The 13453-nt window shown below is 39.6% G+C and overlaps 1 protein-coding gene across 4 annotated transcripts in view; it reads right to left on the bottom strand.

The window, feature by feature from the left end:
• The window catches only part of bcar1.L (BCAR1, Cas family scaffold protein L homeolog), an 80441-nt gene that overhangs the window by 35586 nt on the left and 31402 nt on the right, over positions 1-13453 (bottom strand). For 2 of the 4 annotated variants that reach the window (XM_018256557.2, NM_001089651.1), the window contains 1 exon segment: positions 5860-6603. In XM_018256557.2, the coding sequence (XP_018112046.1) occupies positions 5860-6528 (669 nt within the window). In that variant the 5' untranslated portion in view covers positions 6529-6603. 4 annotated transcript variants of the gene reach the window in all.

Below are 13453 nucleotides of genomic sequence, written 5' to 3' on the forward strand. Positions count from 1 at the left end.
TAGCTTTGTCAGACATAACTATCGTACGATTGCTGTCAGGGGCGGAACATTGGCTGATCTTTTATTTTACTACTTTATTTAATCGTAATGGTAAGACTTTGATCTGAATGGTTAGTCTAGGGTCGGGAGATTGGAAAGTCCGATCGTACGTTAATTCGTACGATCGGATATTTGCGTCTATGGCCATATTAACAGAAGTCAGCCAGCTCAGCAAAGAAGTCAGAAAGATCAGCTAAAGAGCAGGGGGCTAAGCTTAGGGAACTGTCAGAAACCATTAAAAATCATGAAAAGTCTGCATATTTTTTAATTGATGTATATTGCAAAATTGCTTGAAATTATGTTTACTTTTCAAAAAGCTTAAGTTATGCTTTTGTGGCGTTCCCCTTTAAGGATGATTATATTGTTGTAGTTAAGCATGCTTTTTCCACTTATCTGTTTTTGCAGCCTATTTCTTCCATTGTAAATTGAATTATTGTGGTTTTTTCCTGTACAGGTATGGTACCTGTTATCCAGAATGTTTGGGACCTGGGATTTTCCAGATAACAGATCTTTCCTTAAAGGGATGCTGTCATGGAAAAATTGTTTCTTTCAAAATGAATCAGTTAATAGTGCTGCTCCAGCAGAATTCTGCACTGAAATCCATTTCTCAAAAGAGCAAACATATTTTTTTATATTCAATTTTGAAATCTGACATGGGGCTAGACATATTGTCAATTTCCCAGCTGCCCCAAGTCATGTGACTTGTGCTCTGATAAACTTCAATCACTGTTTACTGCTGTACTGCAAGTTGGAGTGATAACACTCCCTCCCTTTTCCCCGCCCAGCAGCCAAACAAAAGAACAATGGGAAGGTAACCAGATAGCAGCTCCCTAACACAAGATAACAGCTGCCTGGTAGATCTAAGAACAACACTCAATAGTAAAAACCCATGTCTCACTGAGACACATTCAGTTACATTGAGAAGGAAAAACAGCAGCCTGCCAGAAAGCATTTCTCTCCTAAAGTGCAGGCACAAGTCACATGACCAGGGGCAGCTGGGAAACTGACAACATTTCTAACCCCAGATTTCAAAATTGAATATAAAAAAATCTGTCTGCTCCTTTGAGAAATGGATTTGAGTGCAGAATTCTGCTGGAGTAGCACTATTAACTGATGCGTTTTGAAAAAAACATGTTTTCCGATGACAGGATCCCTTTAATTTGGATCAAGTACAAGCTACTGTTTCATTATTACATAGAAAACGGAAATCATGTTTTAAAATTTGGATTATTTGGATAAAATGGAGTCTATGGGAGACAGCCTTTCCGTAATTCAGAGCTTTATGAATAACGGGTTTCCACATAACAGATCCCATACCTGTATTATTTTTTTCCTCCTAGCTGAAAATACAGATGACTTTCCTGTCATCTGTACTGTTGTGTGTATGCACCGCTGCTTGAATTTTCAGTCTAACTCAGTGCGTAATGTAATAAATGGTATTAAATGTTCTAATTGTCTAGTAACTTATAGCAGCAAATCAGCAGTTAGCATTTAGTGATCAGCTGTTTGAAAATAAAAGTAGTAGGTAAGTAGCTGAATTAGAAATTGATGTCCATATATGGTTATCTGCAGAAACTTCAACAAATATTGCAAGGCAAAATACTGTAATTATAAATGTAAAAAAAAAGATTTAGGGTAAACGCATTTTGTGTCTGATGGGGCACTTTCTTATAGGCTGGATGAGTTGAATGAATCTTAAATAAAATGAGTTCCCATGTATCTGATACAGATATTGACCCTGCACCCGCATGAATAACAGGATTGGTATAAGGATGGCGCTGTTTTGCCAAATTATATAACTCATTATCTTGTTGTGTACAGTGCAACAAATTTATCATTAGCTTTTGGTTGATGACTTTGCCCCCCACCCTGGAAAATCGAGACATATTAACTCTATAATAAAAATGACAGCTCTCTGAATTAAATTCAGAGCAAAGAATCTCTGCAGAACAGTTTTGGGCACATTTATATGATATTGTTTTTAAATGTTCATAATGTTGCAAACTACTATTTTATAACAGAAGCAAAAAAATTCTAAATGTTGTTCAATCTATCCTGATCTGCAAAAGCAATGCAAATAAATTCTGTAAGTCAAATAAACCAGTTGTTTGCTGTGTGATTTTTATGGCTCATTCCATTGACCTTTCCCTGCAGCAGCTCTTACATCTCTTACTGCAGGGGGAATCTGGCCACATTCAAGAGCTTTCTGATCTTCCCATCTGACATTCCTTACAGTGCAAGGGATTACCAGGCTCTGAGGAATGTACTCTACATGAGGAGAGGAGGAGGAGAAACCACAATATAGTGAAATCCTGAAACCATTTACTGTGATGGCTGCCTGCAACTTTGCACAGAACAATTGTCTCTTGTGACACTGTGCCTACATACTGGCGGTGACAAGGGACAAATCTGTAAACCACATTCACACACTCCACACACCCCATTCAGTCACACACTCCACACACCCCATTCAGTCACAAACTTCACACACCCCATTCAGTTACACAATCCACACACCTCATTCAGATACACACTTCACACACACCTCATTCAGTCACACACTCCACACACCCCATTCAGTGACACACTCAGCACACCCATTCAGTCACACACTCCATACACCCCATTCCATGCACTCCATTCAGTCACACACTACTCACAACCTATGGTGGTTTGCTAAGGAATCACAACAGTTTGTCATCAGTGCTCAGGTAAGTAGAAAACACGCAGAAAGCCTTTACAGACAAGGGTTTTGCTCTATCAGCATATGTTTAACAAAGTGCTCAACAAAATGAAAGGTCTCTCTAAGGGTTAGTTCACACGAGGAGATTCGGGGAGATTTTGTCGCCTGGCGACTAATCGCCTCTTCTTCTGGGCAACAATTTCCACGAACTGCCTCTGCGTGTCTTCCCATCTGCTATAATGAAAAGTCCCCTGCGCTAAAGCCCGAAGTTTCCTCGTGAACTCACCCTTACTAAACCTGAATTCAACAAACTAGAATTAAAAAATGCAAAAGAACACAGACCTTTGATGCAAATTGGCCGAAACAGTGTTTCGGTTATTGCAGTGTGTGAAATCACAAGCCCCCGCGGACAAGGGGGAGTGCTTGTTGTGTAAATGTGGTAGAATTGTTTGGCCCATTGTCCAGAACCAACTCTTACACTGCCACCAGGCAGGGAGATGAGGTACAACTGTACAAATATATTTGTGAATATCACAAGTGCCTTTCCTTACATAAGCATGTATTATAGTTATTACAATATATAGCAAAACAAGAGCTGCTACTGTGTGAATGCTCATTTGTGCTCCAAATCCTGCTTTTAAGCCACTCTAACACAGTGCTGTCCACCTAGCATCCTGCAGGCCACCACTATTTTGTGATATAGAACTGGTCCTATGTACACGCTATTTACTGTAAGTATGGCTGGGGCTTTGAAGTAAAAGTGGTTATGTGACATAGAAACTGTTGTCACATAGAACTGGCCCTATGTACACTCATAGTGATAGTTGTGATAGTTATGATAGTTGTAACTTTGAAGTAAAAGTGGTTTATTATTTTAGGGTGAGTAAATTGCACCCAATGCTCCCAAATGCAGCCATTAATCAAAAAGTCCCATGTGCCATATCCCAAATGGCAGTTTGGTATATTTTACACACCTCAACAGTAGGAAAGCAGATTACCAGACAACTGCTGTTTCTAATAATTATATTTATCAAGCAGCCTGTATTGGGCCTTATTCATGTTAATGTTTATATGTGGGAGAAAATATAAAGGGGTCCATAACATTACCAATGTATCAATTTAAATTTTAGGCCAACTGCATAGGACCAATATTTGTTGTTGCTTTTCGGGATAACAAAAAAAATCAAGAGCAAAACAATACAAACTTTTTTAAATCTATAAAAATCATTGGGTGTTTTGGTGGTTTTGTGGACCTGGGCAGTGATTAGAACTGCTGTCTTGTAGCACCAGGGTCCTATATTGTCCATGGCGTGTGAATGCAATAGACACTTGAATTAGCATGTCCCATAAACATACTGATTCCTCGTAAGCCAATTCCTGAAACTGCAGCTATAAAATATTAGATATGCCATTATGGAAAAGTTATGGAAGGAAAGCAGAGCAGATGAGGGGACAAACAGTTCACCCATTTAAACAAATGTAACTTTTAGCAATCAATGTGAGATGCCTACAGCATTCTATATGTGGTGCCTATTACACATCTGCTTCATGTAATGGTGTCCTTTGTACAACTGTGTAACAGGGCGTCAGTGCCATGGCAACCTTACTGTGATGGACACTGCCCTTAATAGTAACTAAACAGATTTCATTGACAGAAGTCTTACAGAGATTAAGCAATTTATTTTTCACATCCTACTGCATCTTACAGACGAAACCATATATACAATTCTGAGTAGGCCCAATCTGAACCTCATTGCCTCTGCTATTTTATGTATGATAAAATATTAAACTGCAGATGTTATGTGTGAATCTCCAAATGTAGAGACACAAATAATATATTTCTCAAAGATCCTTTCAATCCTGTTATTACATGGTCTGATTTTCCTGTCTACTTGATTTTGAAAAGCCCTTCTTTTTATAAAACAGGTCTCAATACAGATACAATTTTCACAGTAATTTAAAAATTTCACAGAGCTTCTGTCACGCAGAGGATTACATTGTCCCTTTGCACAACTGCTGGGCACAGACACTGAGCTCATGTGCAATGACTGCCAGACACACATTGCCCATCTGCATGGGATTTATGTTCAATAATAATTGGGAGTCATTTATAATTAGTGACCTGACCGCTGCATGTTATCCCTTTTCCCTGGAAAATAAACTTGTCTATTATATAAGTGGCTTAAACTCAAAATGCCAGCCACTTAAACAATAAATAATGTATATCCTAATAAAGGGCCAATTTAAGGATCATAAATATAGATTTATTTATAAATTTATAGGGAACTTATTGTGTGAAAAACAAGAATGTGTCAATGCATTATACTCCTCTAAGTATAGAAGGAATGTGCTTAAAAAAATATTATTATTATTAGGAATACACCAAATACATCTATTCATGATTCCGCCAAATTCAGAATCCTTCACCCAGGATTCAGTCCAACTTTAAACAGAATCCAGCACTGTAAAAGACTAGGCACAAGCAGCAATTTTTTGCCTTTTTGGGTTCAGATTCAGTTAGGCAGGCACTTGGATTCAACTGAATCCTGTGGAAAAAGGCTTGGATTCTTCCTAATCCTATATTCGGTGCATCCATATATTTTATATATTGATATAGTTTACTAGTTCATCCATTTAATTTTCTTCAACTAAGCCCCCCTTATCTTATTATTTAAATCAGCAACAGCCAGGAATATAGTATACAGCATATGTTAGTGAGCCATTTAGATAAAGAGCGATTGATTCTACTGCCTTATGGGACAATAGCTCTAATATGGAGCCAGAATAGAATCATGTATCCGGAAATGCAAGCACAGAAAATGCCAACAACTTTTTAAACAGTACTGAATTACATAGCTTAACTTAAACACTTTAAATTCTGAAGTGAACTCTGTAAATCAGGACCTCCTTCTTCCTGAAACTTTAATGTTATTGTATAAGTTTCTATTCTATTTGTTCATAAAAATTAATATATTGTAAATAATGTAGGTGTAGGGGGTACATTATTCACTATATGTGAATTTTGATTCTATGCAATTACCAACTAAGTCTACCAATTTGTGTGTAAGCAAAACACAGACATTAGAAAATAACCATTGCTTAATTTAAAAAAGTAACCCATTAAAATTAGACTGTACCTTTCCAGGCATCTTCCTGACCTCCGCTCCCCTCATATCCATGGATGGTGGTACTTGATATATTTCCTGTGAAGAGGTCATTGAAGATGGAACCTGATATATGTCTTGTACTGTTCCAGAAGAAGGTGGGACTTGATAGACATCCTGAAGCTGAGGAGGGCTTGTGGATCCCACTGGAACTTGGTAGAGCTCCTGTGGTTGGTTCATAGATGGTGGGACTTGATAGATGTCTTGTTCTTGGCCTGGAAACTGGTGCTGAGCAGGCTGGTTCTGGTACAAGGTGGCTTGTTTTGATGGTGTTGTTTGACCTGGATGCGGTTGCCCCTGAGGGTTCTGATAGAGCCCCTGCTGCCCCTTAGAAAGTGCTGGCATCAAATACACATTTTCTCCACCTGGACTCTGGTAAGCAGATTGCATTGGTGTATACTGATTTGTTGATGTGACCACATTATAGACTCCCTGGTGTTGACAAGTTAGTGGAGTTTGGGGTGGCTGCTGCTGTGGTTGTTGCTGAGACTTCTGCTGGCACTGGTCACCAGAACCCTGCTTCTTGTCATACATTCCAACCAGAATTTTCAGCCTGTTTCCTGGGACAATTCCCTGTCTTCCATGTAGAGAGCAAAGCCACCAGCCATCAAGACCCTGAGTGTTTCGTTCAAGTACAGTCATGATATCCCCCTTGCGAAAAGACAGCTCGTCTGGTGACTCAGCCACATTATCATAAAGAGCTTTGGCCAAAACATTCTGCAAGAAAAAATAGAAATTAATTGAACTTATTGGAAAACAATCATAACCTTTACAAAAATGTTTACAGGGATTGTATTTGTAATATTAGTCTGTCTACATGATTATAAAGCATGACAAGACCTCAAATGGTCCCTTCCTGCCCACTGCACTTATGATAACTAGGGATGCAGGATACAGTTCGGGATTTGGCCAAGATTCTGGCTTTTTCAGCAGGATTTGGCCAAATCTTTGTACCTGGCCGAACTGAATCTGAATCCTAATTTGCATATGCAAATTAAGTTCAGGAAAGGAAATCACATGAATTTTTTCACAAAGCAAGAAAGTAAAATATTTTTTACCCACTTTTTCCTTTCCCTCGCCTAATATGCATACGTTAGTAGTTAGAAAATAACACTTTAGCTGAATGATAATAACAGATTTGAAGGTGTGTGTATATTGTGACCACATCGCATTACAGCCAAAAACATAAATACACAAGACTCATTGCAAACCATCTTAGGGCAGACATGTGTATGCACGTTTTATTAAGGTATCAATACACAAAAATGAAGAAAGCATAAATAATTCTAATCCTACAAGTATGAAAAGAACCTCAAACTGAGCAGAAACCATTTAGGATTTACACAGTAAGAGTGAGGAATTTAAAATATCTTGCAGCTAGGATACAGAGGTCAAAATGATCAAGTTCAAAGGCATTCTAAATAATCCTTCTGTTTAAGAGGTCAGGCAAATAGTACTGCTGTGCCAGAATGGCACCAAAAAACCAACTAAAACATTTTACTATAGTAGAATAGAGGGGCTCTGTCTTTGGGATTTAATTACAGTAAATGACAAAAATCAGTGGACACTACAAGCCATGGAAAAGTCACTCTTGATATAAAGTACATACAGTATACTAAACATATTTAGCTGCAAATCACTAAAAACTGATTAAAAGTTTATTGGTCCGCCTATTAAGTGGCTAGAATGAACTCAAAATACTGACTTTGTCCAGTAGATAGACTAAGGACTAGATCAGTTTTCAATAAAAATGAATGGATCAAAGCAGTGAATAGATAGAACTGAGCATGTGCTCAACTAAATGTAAATAATATAATGTTACGCAGAACCCAGTGCTCATAGCCTTGGGTCACTCATATTTTGCTACATTATATTCACTTACAAGTTTAGACAATAAAGTATAAGACTAATTATTATAACATAAATATGAATGGAGCTCCTACATTCTGCTTATTAGACTATACAGAAGGGATAACCCTGACTTACAGCAAAAGACTTTCTTTTACACAGGGCCGGATTTACACAGAGGACACCCCTAGGCCCGCTGACTTTTGTCGCCCCCGTCCCCCTACCTTTTATTTGCACAATTTTCATCATCCACAAATTTCGTCCCCCTAAAATATTGCCGCCCTAGGCCGGACCTTGGTGACCTTTCCACAAATCTGGGCCTGCTGTTACAGCTTATGCGCCATGGCAAAGAAACAAAAAGGAAATGCTTGCAGCATTTGGGGGTGCCAAAAGTTAGGCACCCCCAAGTGATTGTACTGACTTACCTGAAACCCCCCGGACCAGTGCTCCTATCAGCAGAAAACTGCACCGGCCCAATGAGCACAACAGAGCGATCTTCTTCCGTCTTCCTCCTTCTATGCGTGGCTGCGCATGCACAGTAGAAAGCCGAACTTTAACTAAAAAGTCGGCTATTTCGTTCAACTGTGCACGTGTTTGCCCCGGGAAATTTGGAGACGGAAGTGGATCACTCCGTGATGCTCACTGGAATATCCCCGGGCCGGTGCAGTTTTCTGCTGATAGGAGCACCGGCACGGCGTTTCAGGTAAGTCAATACAATCTTCCTTTAATAAATTAATAAAAATAACTTGATTTAATCGGATATCGGATCAACTTGAGCAAAAACGACAATCACTCAAACTTTTTCGGGATTTTTCCAGAATGACTCAAATTTTTCTGAATTTTTTCACAAATTGCTTATAAGTTTTTGCCCAAAAACCCAGGAAAAGTCAGATTTTTCGGCTACACCCAGCGACGACCACGAAAACTAGGTGCCATTCCTATTGACTTATACAGGACCTCGACAGGTCTGAGACCTGTACATTTTCAGATTGATTGAAAAATGCAAGCTTTTTTTTTCCTCTAAAAATTCGAGTTTTCTAGTGGAAAAAAAAATAGATTTTTTTAACATTCCGATTTTAATAAATAACCCCCAAGGTGCTCAATCATTTATAAATATAAACTGTTTCTTACACCGGAAAAAGAAAAAAAATGATGAATGTGTAGGGTATGGCACCTTTTCAAATTTTCAAAAATATTTTACCCGCCAGTGGTGGGGGAGGGAACTAGAGGGGTGGGCCGTGGCACAAAAAGGGGCAGAGCCATGGGTAGTGCTGCAAAAGGGGGCGGGAGCACACCACGCAATGGCCAGAAGACGAAGAAAAATACGTTTCCACTGGAGAGCCAAGGCTTTTGTCTTTTGTTAACGATATTACAAATTACAAATAAATAAAATTACAAATACATTTGTAATACCAGCCCCGGCCTTAGCAGGTGTTTAAAAGGCTAGGCCGGTAAAATACCAGCCAGGTGGCAACCCTATGAATGTGATGTATGTGCCAACCCCTGTATTTTTACAGTCTTGTATGAGTATACAAATCAGGAATGAAATTTTATGATCCATTGTTACCTGGCTGTTGGGATTTGTCAAGCCCTGTAGGCGGTTATGCAGATCATGTTACATAGATAGGCATGCACAGATCTGAGTAATATATTCTTTATAGAGATATGTTTATGGTGGAGTGCGTGAGAGAACAGCGTGACATGTGATTCAGCTACAAATATACAGCACCTGTTAGCACGCCAGCCGGTGCTTAAGTTAAACATTAACCTTTTTTCCAGAGATTTCACGTTGTTGTTTGTAGAGCACTTTTAGTGGCTGGTCTGTGTGAGCCAGGCATCAGTATATTCATGGTAAACACTCAAGGCTGTTATGTGCCACAAATACTTGTCATGGGATGCTAAAATCACAAAAAAAGCTGGTCATACACAGAAATATGCACTTATTTGGCGAGGGCACTAAATGATTGTATCTTTGCACAATCTGTCTACACAGGTAAGGCTGATCTGATTTTTGGGTCCCAGATCAACTATACAATTACAGATACAGACCTGCCAGTGTACTTTTTCTCTAAAGCTGCCCAATAAATATCTGGCCAATGCCTGACGAGATATTGGTTTTGCAGGCTGTCATTCTGGGCCATGCATAAAGTTGCTTAGTCAGCAGCCAATGTTAGCCCCTGCTTGGTTAGACAAAATCTTGGTTGAACAAATCTTAAAAAGCAGAAACTTTCCCCCAAACTTCCAGTTCTTTTGGGCACATATTATAAATATAAGTTAAAGAAAAAAAAAAGAATAATCACTTGTTCTATTTTTCCCAATTGTGCATCCGTGAAAAAAAAGTCTGCATACAAACCAGTGTTAGAAACCTCATGTACCGTATATACTCGAGTATAAGTCGAGTTTTTAAGCACCCAAAATGTGCTGGAAAAGTCTACCTCGGGTTATACTTGAGTCAGTGTCAGCTTGAGAGCATGCTCGCGAGCGCACAGGGGTTTCGCGTCTAAGGGACCTGGCGCTAGAACCATCTGGCAACAGGAGTGGATGCTAGTGAAGCGAAAGGTGAAAGATGGAGGATTTCCTATGGTGAATGGCTTGCTCTTGAGGACAGGGATTGCTGCGTGTGCACGCTGTGGAGCTGGATGCTCTGGGCGGCTGCATGGCTGGCTCCTCCATAGTGCAGAAGAATGAGGGGGATTTGAAACGCGTGCTGCAGTGTTCTCCCTCTTCCTCCTCCGCACTACATGTTGTAAGTGCATGGAACATGCAGCCCTTGGGAGAGTGAGCCCAGCCTGGGAAGCCAGTGCTTATGTGCTCTCATCTGCACATAGACTAGGTTTGCCTGCTTCTGCTTCAGCGCTAGGTGACATTTTGTGACTTGGCGTCACAATAGTGAAACCGAGGCCCTAAAGCAAAAGCCTTGTCCATAGCTCTTTGTATCAGTTTCAGTAGAAAGTTACCAACTCTGACACTCCAAACAGAGTCAACAGCTTATTAGCCAATGTATGGAGCAAAATGCCAGACTTTTTTTTGAAATTTTTTTCAGTTTTCAATGGGTCCTAATAAGCTTCTTCTGCATACCTCCCAACATGTGAAAAAAGAAAAGAGGCACAAAAACATTTTAATTTTTGTGGACATGCCCATTTATGGCCACACCCCCTAATTACCATGTTAATTTTACAAAATCTAGTAGGTTATGAAAGTTTTAACACATTTCTGGAAGTTTTAGTGCAATGTTTTATGTGTTATAACAGTGTTGCTAATTAAAGTGAATTGCCCTTTAAGATGTTAGTCTCAGTACTCCCATGAGACCTGCTTATCTTAAATAGGTCCAATTGTTTCATTGCTTATCTTAAATTGTTACAAAAGTATCTAAGTGCAACTGCTGCCTGTTCTGGTCTCTCTACCAAAAATTTTAATAAAGTTTCAGAAACGTTATATATTTTTCTTGAGTCAGTGCAGGAGATCAAGGAGAAAGTCGAGACATTTCAGTAAGAACCCAGGACTGCCGGCTGAGCTGTCAAAATAGGGAATGTCCTGCAGAAAACTGATTAGTTGGGAGGTATGCTTCTGTGACCTCAGTTAGTTCTGGGCCCAAACAACTGGATCATAATGATTTTGTTTACCACCAGGTAAACCAAATCAGCAAAGACTTGAAATGGTCATCAAAGGCGCTCAGAGCTCCCCAAGTGATTCAGTCATTCCACTAGCTGGAAAATGACCAAATATGTATTTCAATTGCTTAACCCTTTGCCTGCCAGGAAGAGGGTTGCAAGGCAACTTTTTTTTTTCCATATTGTAACCTTAAATCTGGAAACTCAGTCAACACATTGTTAGCAGGATGTCAATTTGTTTGCCCGTGATGTAGGACCTACATCATTTGGCAGGGAAAATGTTAAATTATAATAAGCAAAAAAATAAGGGAGTTCCATTCTCAGCCTGTATCTCAAATTTACAGATAAGGAGAACATAACTAGGCTTAACTTAGGAAGGATAACTTTTACCTCTCCTGCACTTGCTACAAAGAACCAGAAAGTTGGAAAATGTAAATACTTTCAATTCAAGCGCAAGAAATAACAGAAACCATATCTATTTCTATTCATAGAACTCGTATTGGACAAGGGGGATATATTGTCCCTTTATTTTATTCTGTATAGTTCAGTCCACCTACTTCACATGATGGCATCTTGTACAAACTGAAAATACTACAGAAAAAGGAAACAAACATGTAATTTTTATTTGCCTTCAAAACATTGTTGATTGATATGTTACCTTCAAAGGCACCAACATATTCAATTGTGTTAAACCAGAGGATGTGAGTCCCTTATGTTCTCAGGTTTTCTTGTCTGTTATTGTGTTTGCTCTTCCTGTGAATATTTGGGATATGCCAGTTTGGCTCACAGCTGGATCTGTGCACAGCCACCCCATTAATGGCCCTGCTCTGCGTACAAGGGGTCAGACGACTTCCGCATTCTGTTAAAGCGCCGGAACTTAAAGTATGAAAGGACAATTTGGTGAAACAAAAGTGTATTTCCTTTCAAACAAAATATACAAACAGTTCAATCTTAACCGTTTGTTATCTAAAAGAGCCTTTAAAACTGAAACGCCACAAGATATGCCTGTAATGGAAGTCGTAAAAATCGGCAAACTATGAGCTATATGCATAAATTGGCCACACCTTGAGCCCACACTTCCTAGCAATATGTGTCCACCACCTAAGCACCCACTTAGTCTGTCTGTATAGATGAATTTGACATAAGCACATGCCTTGACACAAGGGAACCCTGGCATTACCACCAGGTTGGATGTGGCTGCAGTTACAGGGTTCCACTAGCATTAAAGGAACAGTAACACCAAAAAATGACAGCAGTTATAGTAATAAAAATATCATCTACTGTTACCCTGCACTGGTAAAACCAATCTGTTTGCTTCAAAAACACTACTATAGTTTATATAAACTATAAACTGTGCAACAATGGTGGAAAAGGGCTATATGGCACAGGTTAAATAGTGGATAACAGATAACATCATTATGTTCTACAGAGCTTATCTACTATCTGCTGTGTTACCTGAGCCTTTTCTCCTTTGAATGGCTGCCCCCATTGCTACACAGCAGCTTATTTATATAAACAATAGTAGAGTTTTTGAAGCAAACACACCAGTTTTACCAGCGCAGAGCAACACTGCATTATTTTTTATTTTAATGTTTTGATGGTTTTGTTCCTTTAAAGTGATACTGACATGTTCCTATAACTATCATAGGAACGTGTCAGTATCAAGTCAATGCTGCACACGGAATCGTTTCCCTCAAAGCCCCCTGCAAACCTGTGTTCACCAGACCCTCCGACACAGCTAAAAGTCCTTCTGAGCCGTTTCAGTGACACTGGGCTGGGGGCGGCGCGATCCTTCCGTAGGCTGTTACGAATGAAAACAGGAATTAATCCTATGAAAGGTTCACTCCACCCCCAGGCCCGGATTTGTGGAAAGGCCATCTAGGGCGGCATGATTTTAGGGGGACGGCATGCTGCCCAACCACACCCACATTGGTTCAAAAACACTGGGGATACGCTGGAGATACAATTATTTTTTATATTTTCCATGTGCCAATCCACTGGAGGGGACAGGGGCGATGAACAGTTGTGGGCCTAGGGGCACCCACTATGTAAATCCGGCCCTGCCCAGGCCAGCGTCTCTGAAGCAACCCGGAAGATCAGTTACTACT

Source organism: Xenopus laevis, chromosome 4L (assembly GCF_017654675.1).
Source record: "Xenopus laevis strain J_2021 chromosome 4L, Xenopus_laevis_v10.1, whole genome shotgun sequence".
In the NCBI taxonomy this organism is placed as follows: Eukaryota; Metazoa; Chordata; class Amphibia; order Anura; family Pipidae; genus Xenopus; species Xenopus laevis.